The sequence below is a fragment of the Amblyraja radiata genome, chromosome 3, assembly GCF_010909765.2.
Source record: "Amblyraja radiata isolate CabotCenter1 chromosome 3, sAmbRad1.1.pri, whole genome shotgun sequence".
Lineage (NCBI taxonomy): Eukaryota > Metazoa > Chordata > Chondrichthyes > Rajiformes > Rajidae > Amblyraja > Amblyraja radiata.
Genome location: NC_045958.1, coordinates 74,324,424 through 74,342,755, shown reverse-complemented (window position 1 = coordinate 74,342,755; position 18,332 = coordinate 74,324,424). Strand labels below are relative to the sequence as shown.

Genomic DNA, 18,332 nt, shown 5'->3' with positions numbered 1-18,332 from the left:
TATAGAATGCCCTATGAGAACTACAGAACTATGAGAGAAACAAGAAACCATAATTAAAGGAGCAGAAAGATTTTGGAGGTAAAATGGGAAATTACCGACAGAGGGAGGGAGGAAGATCAGGGAGAAATCAGAAAATAAGGATGGGAAGAGCCATGGAAAGAAGCTGATGAAAATCAGTGAACATAGTGAGTGACGGGTTATTAGGACTTGACGTGAATTTTGATTCAGGAATTAACGTGCTGGGTGATTTGATGGCTACAGAGGGTGATAGCTGACCAGGAGAGAAAACACTGCCTCTGTACCAAATGTGCAGGTGATAAGACTATTACCTCTGTTCATCGACATACGTACTTCACAGAGCAACATCAGGATGCATGCAAACAGAACTCATGTGCTAAGGTTTCTGGTCCGGGTGGAAAAGAGGAAAGTACCTTCATTGCAAAGAGCTCCTGTGAAACCAGGCAGGCAGTCACACTGGCCGGTCACATGGTGGCAAGGCCCAATGCTATGGACACAGTGAGGACAGGCTTGACTGCAACGGTGCCCATAGAATCCAGGAGAACAGACTGGAATGAAAAGTTAACTGGTCACATTACATGAACTCAGTGCATTTGACAGAAACAAACAACACTACCAAGTCTGATACCGCTTTCAGTTAAGTCAAACAATATGGGAGTTATTGGAACACAAAATTTGCCACAGAGACACATGAGAAGATATCAGTGGACAAGATAGACATCGATTGTGTTCAGCGGGAAACGTAGAAAAGGTTAACGCCAATCCCAAATACAACAGGCCTGATTTGGGGTACTAAAATTCAGCCTTAAGATTTTAACTACAGGAAAGTTACTGCTGAAGTACTGAAGTTAGATCTGATACTGAAGTTAGTGGCTGGATTCCTTACTGCGTTGGCAGGTGGTTCCTCGATATCCCCGTGCACACTTGCAGGCCCCGTCATCAGGGGAGCAGGAGGCTCCATTCTTGCAGTTACAGGGCAAGGTACAGTTTGGCCCCCAACGCCCTTCGGCACACACGCTGTCACAGTGAATCCCTGCAAATACAGAGCATGAGGAGTCACAGTCAATGAGAGGAGCCCTGGAGTTCATCTCCAACAGAACACTTGTTCAATCTGCACCATCGCGATGCCTGAGTGATTGTGCTTCTGGCAATAGTGCCTGTGTCACCCAAACAGCAACCACAGTGAGACCTCCTTCCCTCTACTTGTACCTCCCTTTACTGCTGCAGCATTTAGTGCTGCTGCATCACAGCTCCAGCAACCCAAGTTCAATCCTGACCTCAAGAGCGTTTCATTGTCATCTGCACCGGGACCAGCGTGGTGAAATTCCTTTTTTTTTTCAGCTTTACAGGTACATTAAATGCAAAAACACAACAAATAAATATGCGATAAAATATCAGTTACTCTAGGTAAATCAGGATGTAACAATGTGAGCCAAATTACGCAGTGCAACTTTAGTAGTGCAAAGTCATAGTAGTTCGGTGTTGAGGTAGCTACTGTAGTTAAGGTTGTGCATGGGGTTCATGACTTTGATGGTTGATGGGCAACGTCCACCAGTTTCTGCCAACTGGTTACTCTAGTTTCCTTCCATGTCCCAATTATACGTTGCTGTTGAGATGGGTGGTAGGACAATCACGGGGGAGTTGGTGAGTATGTGAGAGGGAAATAAATGAGGGTATGGGACTGATGATGGGAATGCTCTGAGGGCTTGCTTAGACTTTGTGGGCCATAAAGCCTTACGTGTCGTCAGAGGATATAAACTTAACTTTGATCAGGTACTTCATCACTTACATGGCTCAGTTTAAATTGTGCTGATAGCCACTTATGAGAAGCACCTGGGAACATTTTACCATGCTAAAGCCATAATCAGGAACAGAAAATAAGGGAGGCACACAAGGCAAATCATAAACATCTTGGAAATGTAGGAAACGTGATTCTGTTTGTATCGCAGGACATCATCTGGTTTCCAGGTGGAGGAAATTTTTTTTTTTTAAAACTTAACCCCGTCATCCACACAATAATCATAGAATCACAGAGATACAGCACAGAAACTGGCCCTTCAGCCCACAGTCCATACCAACCCTCAACACCCAATTCCACGAATCCTACATTAATCCCATTTTTATTTGACTCACATTCTCATCAACTCCCCCTAGATTCTCCCCCTAGACACCAACACACCAGTTGACAATTAACGCACGTTCTGGGGATGTGGGAGGAAACTGGAGGACCCGGAAGAAACCCACGCGGTCACAAGGAGAATGTGCAAACTTCACACACAGAGGGCACCTGAGGTGAGGAACCTTGCGCTGTGAGGCAGCAGCTTTACTAGCTGCACCACTGTGCTGCCCAGTCCCTGGTAACAGTATTTCTGACAGGGAGCTTGACTAAAGGCTTATGTTCATGGTGCTTTCAGTTTGCTAATGCAAGAATGCACTGTGGTCAAAAAAGGGATTAACAGTTCCAAATAAAACTCTTAGAAACAGGGAGAAAGGAGCTGCCGCATTTGGGATGGAAACATGGGATCGGGATGAGACTATTCGCCCTCTCGAGCTTCCTCCACCATTCAATGAGATCATTGGGATATTCAGAGTTGTTTTTTTGTGATGCATGATGATAAGTTAAAATCACTTCACACATGAACTGCTCGTGATTCAGGGATAGCTCGATGTACCAGGAAGGAGAGTGTGGAGCAACGTAACGACTATCTTGAGATGTTGACGTGTTATGTGCAGCACTTTAGTTCCAAAACTAATAAGATCAATATGATAAACATGTGGGACAAATTACTCCAGACTCCATCAGCAGACGTGTCACATAATCTGCAGCATATTAATGAAAAGAAAGGTTTATACAATAAAACAATCTTGTCGCCTTTATAATTTTACACCAATCACTGAATGCCTCTCTTTTTAAAATGGAATGCCAGTAAACATCCATTTCAGAGTTTAGACCTTATTGTTTCCACTGGCGTTACAATTGAGCCTGTCTTGTTACTGAATGAATCATTTGAGCACAGCTGATGGGAAAGCTGACTGAGTCCCACAGAAACCGACGTATTATGTAACAGCGTAAATACTGCAAAGCAAATTAGTGAAGCACGATTATTTGTTAGCAAAACAGCAGAGTTTTATTTTCTGCAATAACTAACGGTTCCCCTCAATCTTCAGAATAAATCTTATCATTTAAATTTTTTTGTTACATTTAATATATACATTTTACGCTATCTTCAGAAGAAAGATCATTCTGGAGACTACTCTAGCTTGTTGTCCCACTGAGCAAGTACTACCCTGATGGAATGGAATGCCAATGTGAAGGACAAAGAGCGCATTGAGAGTCTTATTCGTTGCTAGGCAATTCCTCAGTGTTGCAATAAACTTCAGCTCAGGCGGAGCTCTTGAAAAAAAAATGCGCATTCATTCTGTGCCCGTTGGTTCACATGTGGGGCACTTACAGTAAGTTTAATTCAGCATTCACCCGAGCCCGTTGTGACAGGGCCTGGGTCAGAGGTTGTTTTCTGTGAAATCATGGATGGCCACCGCTTTTAGCTTGCTGTTATTTGGTGGTGGCACCCACCTGGAGGGGAATTCACCACAAATAATACCGAAAAATATGCTGCACGTTACTTCTGAGCGATCGAGCAGAGTGGGGCCCCATCACCCAGTGAAGTGGAAAGCTGAGGGGCTTCACAGAAGGTGGTTGTGGCTATGAAAAGGGGTTTGTTATGTTAGGCATAAAGAAGATGCTTCCACTTGTTGGAGTTGGGGGGGGGGGGGGGGGGGGGGGGGGAGGAGGGAAGCAGCAGAAACACAAGCAAGAAGGATCTGCTGATTGAGGTAAATGAAGAGGGATAGGAGCAAACTCGTGTGGAGCTTTGGTAAATCCATCTACCAAAACCAGGCCTACACAGTGCAGAGATTCATATGTTTAAATAAATAGACACCTGGTACAGTTCTTTACCAAAGAACTCGGTCATGTGCACATCAGTTGTAATAATTTCTGTTCTGTCTGAAGAAGGGTCCTGACCCGAATCGTCACCTATCCATATTCTCCAGGAATGCAGCCTGACCCGCTGAGTTACTCCAGCACTGTGTGTCTTTTGTTTAGTAAACCATCATCTGCAGCTCTTTATTTCTATATAATAATTTATTCTTTAAAGTCCATATGTAACACTTCGTGCCTCAGCAGATGTAATAAATCACAACAGAATTATTTGCCTTTTAGAAAGTAATTAATTTGGATTATAAACCACAATTAGGACCAATGGCCACTTTATAAAATAATTGTTTGTTTCCCTTGCCAGTTAATTCCCATACACGGTTGATGGATCCATTAAATGTTTTGTTTCATGAAACTGGATGCATTTAGGCTCCTAGAAACGGATATTTTCCATCCATATGCAGTCACATTGGAATCAGTGATGTAGAATAAATCTATATTATTTTAATGAAGAATCTTCACGCAAGTGGGTTGGATCAATGGAGAGCTACGGGGAATTCGGGTCATTGAGGCCCAGTGATGTATCAGGCAAAGCCAGGTTAATATAGTCATGTAGTCAGAGAGTTATACATTCATCAGGGAAACAAGCCCTTTGGCCCAAGTCTTCCATGAGACCTGCTTTTAAAACTGTGATAGTCCCATTTGCCTACATATGGCCCATATTCCTCTGAATCTATCCTATCTATGTACCTGTCTGAGGGATTTTTAAATTGTAATTGTACCCACCTCTACAACTTCCTCTGACAGCTTGTTCCACATATGTACCAGCCTCTGTGTGAAGAATTTGCCACTCATGTCTCTTTTAAGCCTCTCATCTTAAGCCTATGCTCTCTAGTTCTGGACTCCTCTACATTGGCAAAAAGACTATGACTATTCACCTATGCCTCTCATGAATTTGTATACTTCTATAAGGTCAACCCTGAGCCTCTGATGCTCCAGGGAAAAAATGAATCCCATGTAATGCATCTTTCTGCACCTTACCCACGGCCTTGCTGACGTTCATGTAGATAACGTCCACTGCCCTACCCTCATCAATCCTCCCAGTGACTTATTCAAAACACTCTGCCAAATTTCAGAGACTTGATTTCCCATGCACAAAGTTGTGTTGATTATCCCGAATCGGTCCTTGCCTATCCAAATCCTGGTAGGTTGTATTCCTCATAACCCACTCCAGCAATGTCTGCACCATTGATGTCAGGTTCGCCGGCCTGTATTTCTTCTTGATCCCAGCAGCCTATACCTAATGCATGCCTCCTTTTATCTTACTAGGGTCTCAATATCCCTTGCCAACAGGCACTGCCAGCTTTGCCCTTCACTCTACAAATGCATGATGTCTATGAACACTTTCAATATCACCTTTAAAATCTTTCAACTTGCCAGATGTCCCATAACCTGTAAGTAGCATCTCCCAATCAACCATGCAAGTTCCTGTCTAATACTTTCACAATTAGCCTTGCCCGGATTTAGGACCTTAACATGTAGACAGGTCCTATCTTTTTCCAAAAATATTTTAAAGCTAATAAAATGATAATTATTACTGGCCATAGCGTTCCTCCTCTGACACTTCAGTCACTTACCTTGCCTTGTTCTCTTTAAGGATGTCCAAAGTCTTAGTTTATTTTATTTTAGTTTAGAGATACAGCGTGAAAAAAGGTCCTTAGGCCCACCGAGTCTGCACCGACCAGCGATCGCACCCGTACACGAGTATTATCTATCCTACACACCAGGGACAATTTACAATCTTTTCATGAAGCCAATTAACAAACTACATCTTTAGAATGTGGGAAGAAACTGGAGCACCTGGGGAAAACCCACATGGTAATGGGGAGAACATACAAACTTCGTACTGACAGAACCCGTAGTCAGGATTAAACCCTGGTCTCTGGCCCTGCAAGGCAACAACTCTACCGCTGCACCACCGTGCCACCCCCATAGCCACCTTGTCCTCTCTAGTAGCCATCCATATATTGTTTAATAAAACTTTCCTAGGCACACTTTAAAAATTCCATCGCATCACTATGCACCTTTGCACTATGGGATTCCCAGTCAATATGAGGGAACTAAAAATCTCCTACGATTGTGATTATATTATACTGACAGCTATCAACCTCAAAGCAGCACTTCACAAAATGGTTGCCCTTCTCAAAATGGTTGCCCTTATCAAAATGGTTGCCCTTCTCAAAATGATTGCTCTTCGCAAAATGGTTGTCCTTCTTCACCCTGCTTCCCTTTTAGTCACTCCTCACACTGGACACAGCTTTTAAATGCAGAAAGTCGTCACAAGATTCCAGTTTTAAATTATCATTTTTCAGGCATCACAATTCCTCCTCCCTCACACTCCTGTCCCAGCTTGAAGGACCTTTCTCATGTCCTCAGGGTTCCTCTGTTAGTGAGCCCTTGCTCATTAGTATTAGAGAGTGCAGAGATTTAGAGTTCAGAAGGAGAGGTTGAGGGAAAGATTCCTGAGATTGGAGCCTGAGGTGCTAGAGAAGTGGCACCAGCAGTTGGATCACAATATAAATCCCGTCAGAATTTCCCCAGAAACTTGTGAGAGTCATAGAATCATAGAGCAACATATAGAAACATATAGCATGGAAACAGGTCCTTTGGCCCAACTCATTCATGCTGACCAAGACACCCATCTATGCTAGTCCCATTTGCCCATGTTTGGCCCATTTCCCCCTAAACCTTGTGAGAATGTGGAATTCTCGCTCACAGGAAGGCTAATAGCAGTGATGAAGTTCAGGGTAAACACTTGAGAAAGGAAAGTAAGGAAATAGTGCTATTTCTCAAAGACCTTAGGCTCCAAGCTCAGGCTCCAAGCCCTTGACCACTCCTTTGGTACTGTAAATCTCAATACAAAGGAGAAGGGGAGCAGACTCACTGATGGAAGATTCCTGAGGTTGTGAGAAAGGTCCCTCCAGCTTGGGCAGGTGAGTGAGAGGGAAGGAGTGGGGGGGGGGGGGGGGGGGGGGGGGGGGGGGTTATATGGAGCATCACCGCTAGCATGGACCAAATAGCTTGTTCCTATGCTACAAACTGGATGCAATTAAGTTGTCACATTGACGTTGGATAAACATAGAAACATAGAAACTTAGAAAATATGTTCAGGAATAGGCCATTTGGCCCTACGAGCCAGCATTGCCATTCAATATGATCATGGCTGATCATCCAAAATCAGTACCCCGTTCCTGCTCTCTCCCCATATCCCTTGATTCCATTACCCCTCAGAACGGGGTACTGATTGTGGATGATCAGCCATGATCACATTGAATGGCGGTACTGGCTCGAAGGGCCAAATGGCCTACTCCTGCACCTATTGTCTATTGCCTCTCTCTTGAATACATCCAGTTATTTGGCCTCCACTGCCTTCCGTGGCAGATAATTCCACAGATTCACAACTGTCTGGTTGAAAAACTATTTCCTCATCTCAGTCCTAAATGACCAACCCCTTATTCTTAAACAGTGACCCCTGGTCCTGGACTCCCCCAACATTGGGAACATTTTTCCTGCATCTAGCTTGCCAATCCCTTAAGAACTGTCACTGACCTGTCCAACCAGCCAGACAGCGGCAATGCCCAGTGGTAGGGCGACATCCATCAGCGTGACTGCAGTCGCAACGCTCAATGCAATTAATTCCGTATGAGCCGTCCTGGTAAACAAACAAACATATGTTATTGTCTGAGAAATTAAATCCCTCATGTTAATGTCGGAGAAATTAAACCTCTCATGTTTATGTTGGAGAAATTAATTCGATGAAATAAAAACCACTGGCCTAAACCAAGCACATTAACAAAATTAGGGAAAGACTTCTGATTGTGATATCAGGAGATGTGATATCATCGCCTTCTCCTCTAAGAGCTACTGAGCCTATCCGAACTGGGATTTAAACATTTGCAGGACAAGAGGTATTAAGGATTCAGGCGGATAATTGGAGGTTAAGAAAGAAGTCACCATTTCACTATCCATTGAGCCACAATAATCCAACTGAAAGCAAAACAGGCTTAAGGAACTGGAAGACCTCCTCCGATTACTATTATCTAGATTGCACCCTGAATTCCAATTCAAAGGATGGGCAGATGACCATGGACCCATGGCTGATGAGCAAAGTTGTTTGATGGCCAATGTCCTCCCTCCTATTGTCTCAGTGTCTCATACCCATGCAAAGGAGGGCGAGTTAGCATCTGGAAGGTGGCCACAAACTGCAATGTAAAAATTGTATTGTATTGTATTCAAATTTATTGTCATTGTCTCAGTTAGAGACAACGAAATGAATTTCCCTTACAGGCAGTATCATAAAAATAAAAAATAAATAAATAATAATAAATAATAAAACATATTAAAAATAAAATAGAATTTTAAAAAAAGCACAAACAGTGAAAGTCCACGACACAACATAACACAGTTGGCACCAAGGTGAGGAAGGCACCATAGTCCAGCCAGCCTCCCCTCCGTTCTTCCCAGATGTTCACTCGTGGTCGAGGCCTTCCTAGCACCCGCAGTCGCCGCCCTGGGTGGCCCGATGTTCAGGCCCTCACGCCGGGCTGGTGGAACGCCGACGCCGAACCCTGATGGTGAACATCCTCCTCAGCGGCCCGGACCTCCCGATCAGCCGCCTCCCGCAGCCGGAGTCCGCAGCTCCCGTGTCCGCAGGCCGAGCCGGGCAGAGTCGCAGGACCCCGCGCTGTCCATCAGCGCCGCCCGCGTTGGGAGCTCCGCAAACTGCAGGTGACGGCCATTCCCTCGAACCTCGACCATTATTCAATGAGAACATAACTAACCCACCACCTCAACAATGCTATCCCTTCCAATTTCTATGATTTTCCCAGCACACAGAAATCTATCAATCCTACTTCTCTAATGTTCAACATGACTGGGCATCCAGGGACCTGTGGGATCCAATAGTTCAAATCCTTCGAGTGAAGATGTTTCCTCTCTCAATCTAAAGTGTCTGACCTCGTACCCCGAGATCTTCTCATTCGGAATAATCCAGCTATGGAAACAATCTCTACTCTCTCTTTCAAAGCGGTAACATTTGAATTAGATTATCATTCTAAATTCAAGAAAAAACAGTTCCTGCCAATGTTTAGGATAATCTCTTGATCTCATTAAATAATCTAATTTTGATGAGACCAAAGAGCAACTAATATTCCGTGAAGTCAGTATGGCCCACAATATAGGTTTTTATAAAGAAACTAAATGCTAGATTGCTATGTTGAATGCTGGCCCAAGAGTATCTAATTAAATTCTTACATTTGGTTATTGGACATTGGTTATTGCACATACAAACAGTTCCAAAGATCGAACTAATCCAAGGACTGCTCTTTCCTGTGGATCTTAAAACTGGTGCTAAAATGTTTGAAAGCAGTATTTCTTTAATGGAAGTAAGTTGCAGGATGAGAAATTTAATCAGAAGATAGACACAAAAAGCTGGCGTAACCCAGCGAGCCGGGCAGCATCACGGGAGAGAAGGAATGGGAGACGTTTCGGGTCTCGACCCGAAAACATCACCCATTCCTTTTCTCCAGAGATGCTGCCTGTCCCGCTGAGTTATTCCAGCTTTTTGTGTCTATCTTCAGTTTAAACCAGCATCCGCAGTTCCTTCCTAAACAATATTTAAACACTTACTGTATATTTGTTAAATTAAGTTGGTGCTGCCTGAATGTTGGTGGTTAGTAAATAACTCCCAGTTACTCTATTTCAATTCCTGGTTGGTGTCTGGATATTCGTGGTGACATTCCAAGCAGTGCCTAGTCATTAGTGGTTAATACTTGTAACCAGTGTAAGTTTTTGCTATTGTTGAATTCATTTTTTTCTAACCCTAAATTGGATTCATGAATGGGAGCATCTTGAGAGTGTTGCTGAAAACCAAACCATCAATTGTCCAATTTTAAGCAACACATCATCTGATGAATTTGTAACCGTATCCCTGAATTTGGGTGTTCTTTAATGCCGTGGATAGGTATACCCATTTTAAGCTAATTGTAGGATGTGGTGATGGCAAGCACCCTACCTGGCATGGATGTACACATTTATACCCTCGCCATCCAGCTAAACAAGTGCAGCTCCCATCCACAGCGTTACAGGCTCCTCCATTTGCACAACGACATGTTGCGTTGCATCCAAGACCCCATTTACCTCGAGGGCAGGGAATCGAACAATCCACCCCATGCCAACCTGACGGGATCAAGGGAAATATAATTTGCATTGCAATAGGTCAGGCACATATTTATGTTATCAATAAATTATCTATGTAGCAAGCAATCTTTCCAGCAAAACATAGATGGAAAAAAAAAGAAATACAGACTAAATCATTCAGCCCCTCATAGCTGCTCTGCTATTCAATAAAATCATGCCCAATACTTTGCTTCAGAACCTTACAATTATGCAGCACCTTTAACATCTCATGACAAAATAATCCAACATTTCATACCAAGCCACATCAGGGGACAATTGGACAAATGAAGCTTTGTGTGGTTCTTAAAGGAAAACAAAAAATGGAGTATAGGGAGGGGATTCTAGTGATCATATATTTGGAACTTGAAGGATTAAAAATGAAAAGAATGATTTTTGCTACATGGTACAATTTGAATTTGTTATTATCTCCAATAATTAAAAAAATATTTTGCATTTTTTATTTTTATTTTAACATTTTTACGAGTTATAGGAGCAGAATTAGGCCATACGGCCCAAACGAGTCAACACCGCCATTCAATCATGGCTGATCTCTGCCTCCTAATCCCATTTTCCCCATAACCCATGACACACGTTCTAATCACGAATTTGACTTGGCCTCTACAGCTCTCTGTGGCAATGTGTTCCACAGATTAACTAATCTCTGACTAAAGAAGTTCTTCCTCACCTCCTTTCAAAGGTAGGGAAGAACCTTACATTACAGTCAACTGTAAACCACCACTTAGTGTACGTTAATAAACAAAAAGAATCTAAGGGTTGGTGTTAGGCACGAATGAGAGAGAAGTAGCTGTAGAGATACTGGGGAATAAGTGATGGGATGAGACGAATAGGATTACACCACATAGGCTAAATTGCCTCCTTCTTTGCATTTCAGGTATCATTAAAGATCTTTAAGAACAAACTGCAAATGCTGGAAAATCAAAGGTAGACAAAAATGCTGGGAAACTCAGCGGGTGAGGCAGCATCTATGGAGCGAAGGAAATAGGCAATGTTTCGGGTCGAAACCCTTCTTCAGACTGATGTGAGGGTTGGGGGGGGGGAAGAAGAAAGGAAGAGGTGGAGCCAGTGGGCAGAAGGAGAGCTGAGAAGGGGAGGAGAAAGTAAGGACTACCTGAAATTAGAGAAGTCAATGTTCATACCGCTGGGGTGCAAACTGCCCAAGCGAAATATGAGGTGCTGCTCCTCCAATTTACGGTGGTCCTCACTCTGGCCATGGAGGAGGCCGAGGACAGAAAAGTCGGATTCGGAATGGGAGGGGGAGTTGAAGTGCTGTGCCACCGGGAGATCAGGTTGGTTATTGCGAACCGAGCGGAGGTATTCGGCGAAGCGATCGCCAAGCCTACGCTTGGTCTCGATGTACCGATGTAGAGCAGCTGACATCTAGAGCAGCGGATTTGGGCAATTTGCACCCCAGTGGTATGAACATTGACTTCTCTAATTTCAGGTAGTCCTTACTTTCTCCTCCCCTTCCCAGCTCTTCCTCAGCCCACTGGCTCCAGCTCTTCCTTTCTTATTCCCCCCCCCCCCCCTCCTCCCCCTCACATCAGTCTGAAGAAGGGTTTCAGCCCGAAACGTTGCCTATTTCCTTCGCTCCATCATTAAAGATCAGTTGTGTGGCGGCCCACTCACTTGGCTTGAAGCTTCTTTGCATCTTGATTGTCATTCACATTCTCATTTAATTTTGTGTAATTGGCAAACATGGAAATATTACATGAAGATACATAAAGCTGGAGTAACTCAGCGGGTCAGACAGCATGGTACAGTACACAAGTTACACAGATGTACTGGAGGAAAGGAATAGGTAACGTTTCAGGTCGAGACCCTTCAGACTGGACTCCAATCTGAAGACGATCTCGACCCCAAAAGTCACCTATTCCTTTTTTCCAGAGATGCTGTCTGTCCCGCTGAGTTACTCCAGCTTTTTATGTCAATCTTTGGTTTAAACCAGCATCTGCAGTTCCTTCCTACACATGGAAATATTACATTCAGCCACCTCAGCTAAATGTCTGATGTAGATTGTGAATCAATAGGGCTTTAGAACTGCCTCCTGTGGTTAGTAGAGCATGTTTTCTGGAATGTGCTGTTTTATATTGAAAACAACTAAGTTTCAATTCATACTCGGGCGGCACGGTGGTGCAGCACTAGAGTTGGTGCCTTACAGCGCTTGAAGCCCCGGAGACCCGGGTTTAATCCCAACTATGGGTGCTGTCTGTACGGAATTGGTACGTTCTCCCCGTGACCGCATGGGTTTTCTACAAGATCTTCCGTTTCCTCCCACACTCTAAAGACGTGCAGATTTATAGGTAAATTGGCTTGGTATAATTGTAAATTGTCCATAGTGTATGTAGGGTAGTGTTAATGTGTGGGGGTCGCTGGTCGGTGCGGACTCGGTGGGCCGAAGGGCCTGTTTCAGCGCTGTATCTCGAAACTAAACTGAACTAAACTAATATATTCCTTTTGGACTACCGCTGTTTTTCAACCTCTTGTCTGGGATCTTATTGAAAGCCTTCTCAAAATCCAAACACACCATCCACTTGTTTCCTCCTCATCTTCAAGATACATGCTCAGAAAATGCCAATAGATTAGTGAAATATGATTGCCCTCTCACTAGTACATGTTGACTCTGCTGATTGTCATTCACATTCACAAAACTAGGATTGTTTTCCTAGTATCTTTATAGATTCTGGCATTTTCCCAACTACAGATGTCGGTAGTAATATGTTTCTCTCTCCCTCTTTAAATTGTGAGGCTGCATTTGGTTCCCTTCAATTTGCAGGAACCATTCCAGAATCCACAGAATTTTGAAAGGTAATAACCAAGGCCTCTGCTGCCCCCTGAGCCACACATTGATGTGGACAGATATCGGGTCCTTGGGAATTATCCGTCTTCAGGCTAATTAAAGTCTTCAAGATTTATTTAATAATTCTTATTTCCTTGTGTTCCTTGCTTGCATTGGGGCCTGGGTTCTTGTGTATTTGTAAGTGAAGACAGACTCAAAGTATTTGTTTCCTTGCCATTTCTTTAGTCCTATTGTAAATTCTAACCCTGTCAGCTGGGGGCCTATATTTGCTCCAATGATCCTTTTTACATACCTACATTTAACACAGAACACAAAAAAGTACAACTCATAAACAGGCCTTTGGGCCCATAATGTCTGTGCCAAACATGATACCAAAATAAATTAATTTCATTTGTCTGAACATGTTCCATACCATTCTATTCACTGCATATCCATGCACCAATCTAAAAGTCTAATGATAGTGGTAATAAATACCACTATCATTACCTGGCCTCCACCACCAACCCTAGCAATGCGTTCCAGGCCTTAAAATATTTGCCCCGCACATCTCCTTTAAACATTGCCCCTCTTACCTTAAAGCTATGCCCTATAATCTTTGACATTTCTACACTGGGAAAAGGGTTCTGACTGTCCACATCAATGGTCTCCTCTCAGCCTCCAGTGCTCCAAAGAAAACAATCCAAATTTATCCAACCCTTCCTTATAGCTAGTCCCCTCTATAATGTGCTGGATTATCTTTACTTCCCTTCTTAAACAAAGGAACAGCATTGGTTACTCTCCAGCCATCGGGTACCTTGCCTGTGGCTACATAAGTTTAATAAAATTTAATTTGTCCAACTTTAGATATATTAGAAATAATTTAACTATTGATTCAGCCAAACTATATTTTAATGCAATGATTGTGCCATACATGACCTACTGTATAACAACTTGGTCACTGGCATGTAAGTCCACACTAAAGCCTGTTGAAATTGCTTATAAACAAGCCCTAAAAACTCTTGACAAAAAGCCCAGAATGTACCATCACTGTAACATCCTGAAGAAATTTGATCTGCTGAGCTGGGAAAACGTAATAAAATATTCGGACTCGATTTTGGTTTACAAAATCTTCCGTGGACTAGCCCCACCTCCGTTAAAGGACTTCATAAAGAAAAACACAAATAGGTCGACAAGAGCAGCCTCCAGGGGTGATTGTATAGTCCCGCTTAGGAAAAGTGTCTTTGGGCAGTCAGTATTTTCATATCGAGCGTCGCAGACCTGGAACGCGATACCATGCGTCATACGGGATCTGCCAACCCTTACCTCATTTACCAAACATCTAAAAACATGGTTACTGCAAAATCAAAATTGCAATCATAATCTACCTTAAAATTATCCCATGGTACTCTTTAATTGCTACTTTTTTACTTTATTGTTTGTTTTGTTTTGTTTTTGTCTTTTGTTTTGTCTTTTTTCTTATTGAATGATTGTGTTGTGATGTATTTACCTTGTTTACCAGAGGGACTAAAGATGGAAATTAGCTACTGGCTACAATCTGGCGTATTACATGTAATGTTTATTAATATGCACTGTCCCCTAAATAAATAAATTACAAATTACAATTACAAAGATCTTCAACGCCCCTGCAATTTCTTCTCTTGCTTCCGTCAATAACCTGGGATAGATCCCATGCCTCTCATAATTTTATATACACCTATCAGGTCTCCTCTCAGCCTCCAATGCTCCATAGAAAACAATCCAAATTTATCCAACCCTATTTTATAGCTAGTCCCCTCTAATCCAGGCAGCATTCTGCTAAACCTCTTCTGCACCCTCTCCATAGCTTTCACATCCTTCTTGTGATGTGGCGAGCAGAACTCTACACAATAATCCAAATGCAGTCTAACCAAAGTCTTATGAGGCTGCATTATTAATTCCTAACTCTCATACTCAATGCCCTGATCAATGATGGCAAGCATACCATACGCCTTTACCACTCTATCTACTTGTGTTGCCATTTTTAGGGACCATTGGCCTTGAACCCCAAGATTCATCTGTACATTAATGCTGTTGTGGTTTGACACAAGCTATACTTTCCCCTGACATTCAACTTCCCAAATTGCACACCTCACTCTTGCTGACACTTCTCCAACCAATTCTGTCTTTTTATCTCACCATAAATTTGACTGGCTTCCTAACTGTCTGTAATTCTAACAATTTGTCATTCATATATACAGTATAACAAAATAAACCCAGCACAGATTCCTATGGCACTCCAGTGGTCACAGACCATCCGCCAGAATAACGCACTTCCATCAAAACTCTCTGCATTCTATCAGTAAGCCAGTTCTGAATTCAGATGCCTGTGAATCATGTACATCTTAATCTTCTGGATCAGCCTACCTGGGGTCTTTATCAAATGCCTTTCTAAAACCCATGTAGACAGCATCCACCACCCTACCATCATCAATCACCTCCTCCAAAAATTCCTTCAAGTTAGTAAGGTATGCCCTGTTGCGTACAAAGCCACGCTGACTGTCAAATTAACCCATTCCCTTCCGAATGGAAGTAAATCTTATACCGAACAATCTTCCCTCTAGCTTCCCTCTACCACTGACATGAGGCTCACTGGTCTATAATGTGCTGGATTATCTTTACTTCCCTTCTTAAACAAAGGAACAGCATTGGTTACTCTCCAGCCATTGGGTACCTTGCCTGTAGCTACAAAAGTTTCAAAGATCTTCAACGCCCCTGCAATTTTTTCTCTTGCTTCCGTCAATAACCTGGGATAGATCCCATCAGGCCCCAAGGATTTATCCACCTTAATGCTCTTCAAAAGCCCCATCATCCCACCTCCCTGATCTCAAACTGCCCTTGCATATTAGTATTCTCCACACTGATCTCAATACCATCCAGGTCCTACAGAAGCTGCTTGGTGTTTAGTGCTAGTTTAATCCTTTTTCTCCTTTATCAGTTTCATATCATCCTTTGCTACATACGTACAAACCTAGTAGCTGGAGTAGGCCACGGCAAGATTTTCCCCAACATTCAATATGATCAAGGCTGATCTAATTGTACCTCAACTGCACATTCCTTCCTATCCTCAATAACCATTCACCCCTCTTTATTATCTACCTCAGTCTCTCAGCTTCCTTTGCCCTTTGAATAAAATACTTCCAAAAGCTCCTGACTTCCAGAGAGAAAATAAACACCTTATTTCTGTCCCAAATGGGTGACATCTCATTTTTATAAAGTAACCTCTCATTCTCGGTTCTCGTACAAGAGGAAATATCCTTTCCGCATCCACCCTGTCAGGCTGCCCCAGAATCTGATATGATTCAATCAAGTATGCTCTCACCCCTTTACTCCAACTGATACAAGCCCAACCTATCCCACCTTCACTCATTGTACAAGTCGCCCGTCTCAGGTATAAGGCTAGTAAACCTTCCAAGACCTGGTTCCCACACATTAATGTTCCTCCTTAAATAAGGAGACTAATACTGTACACAGTATTCCAGCTGTGATCCAACCAATGTAATATATCCTACTTCATATTCAAGTCCCATAACTATAAACAACAATATTGTTAGATTCCCTCGTTATTTACCTCATCTGGATTTCAGTATTTTACAAATGATGCATTAACCTGATCCCTTGCATTTCAGCTTTGCAATCGCTCACCATTTAGCTAAGATGTTTTCACATTTTTCCTGCCAAAAGGGAATATTTCACATTTTCCCACGTTATAGCCCATTTGCCATTTATTTGCCCAATGGTACAACTTATTTGTATTCCTTTGTAGCACTCTTACAATTTGCTTTCCTACCTATCGTTGTGCCATCGGCAATGTTCATAACCGCATCCCCGTCTCTTCATCCAGATGATATGTTATAAAATTTAAGGCCTTAGCACCAATCCCTGTGGCACACTACTCGTTACATCTTGCCAGCCACTAAAAGGCTCATTTATAGCTACCCTGTTTCTTTATAGCCCACAGCTCCAATCTGCACAGTACCACTGTCCTAGTGGGAGTAATCTTGCTGAGTTCCGCCCAATTTCAAACTTACAGCTATCTCTGGAATGTTACTTTATTTTTCACACTGCAATGTAATGCAAAATATCTGCCATCTTGAGAGAAATTCATTTGCCATCCTCTTATTATTATTTTTAATTATTAATTCCCCAGGCTCACTTTCATTGCACTAACAGTTACTGTGTAAACGCGTCGCTTTTAAACATCTGTCAAAGCACTTACTATCAGTTTTTTATAGTTCTGGCTAGCTTATTCCAATTATATAATGTTATTAAATTCTAAAATACCCCTATCCTCGAGCATAATATTTCTGGCAATCTAATAAATGTTCTTCAATTTGTGCTATCTTTAATTTATTCTGTAATCCATGCCTACTCCACTTTTCATGTTGTGTCTTTGTGCTTTAAAGCAATGCACATTTAAATGCTACCCACAGCCTGTCTCCTGTCATATTCTTTTACCAGAATTAAAATTCACTCCAGTCAACAATTTCCTTTGGTTTATTTGAAAACCCTGGTTTCAGATTGAACTATATCACTTTTAAACATGTAAAATTCAATAGTATTATGGTCACTCTTTCCTTGGGGCCTCTTTACAAGATTAATAATTAGTTTTTCTTCATTGCACAATACAAGACCTAAAGTAGCCAGTTCCCTAGTCTGTGCTTCAATGCACTGATTAAAAAACAATTATACAGCATTACAGGGACTTACTCTCTATATCGCCAGTACTAATTTGATGTATCCAGTCTGCATGTAGATCACAGTTCACCATGATGTCTGTATTATCTTTTCTGCTGCTACCTCTAATTGCCTTACTGCAATACTACTACTATTTGGAGGTTACTGTATATCTCCCACTAATGTTTGCTACTTCCTTCTGCTGCTAATCACTACCCAAACCAATTCTAATTTCACACCGCGATAAGACAGTCTCAGAACCTTTTTAGCTATTGTACTGTATTGGACAAATGGTAGACTAGAAAACATTTGCATGGCAATGCCAGGGATGACCAGAACTAACTGAAGACATCTCTCAAGAAGCCAGGAAAGGCACAGTTGGCCAAATATCCTCCTGCTGTGATATACGGTCCTTAAACATGAGTGGTGTTCTTTCAACACTGAACAATAAGTAACATTCTCTCCTGCTATGAATGGCAGGTGGTATTTTTGTCTTGCTTATCATTGTTGGCTTACAGTAGTCTGTCAGAGGCAGCTGTGGTCTACATTTCTCCCAATTAACACATGGTTAACATTTTGTTTTGATCGTGGTGTGCACACAGAATACTACTACTCTGTCTCCATACCTCT

The 18,332-nt window shown here is 42.4% G+C and overlaps 1 protein-coding gene across 1 annotated transcript in view; it reads right to left on the bottom strand.

The window, feature by feature from the left end:
• Positions 1-18,332, bottom strand: part of megf10 (multiple EGF like domains 10) — a 174,848-nt gene that overhangs the window by 36,188 nt on the left and 120,328 nt on the right. The window contains exons 12-15 of the mRNA XM_033018083.1: positions 10,029-10,192; positions 7,565-7,667; positions 905-1,051; positions 432-566 (exon numbers count right to left, since the gene is read on the bottom strand). Coding sequence (XP_032873974.1) covers positions 432-566; positions 905-1,051; positions 7,565-7,667; positions 10,029-10,192 — 549 coding nt within the window. The remainder of the gene's footprint in view (positions 1-431; positions 567-904; positions 1,052-7,564; positions 7,668-10,028; positions 10,193-18,332) is intronic.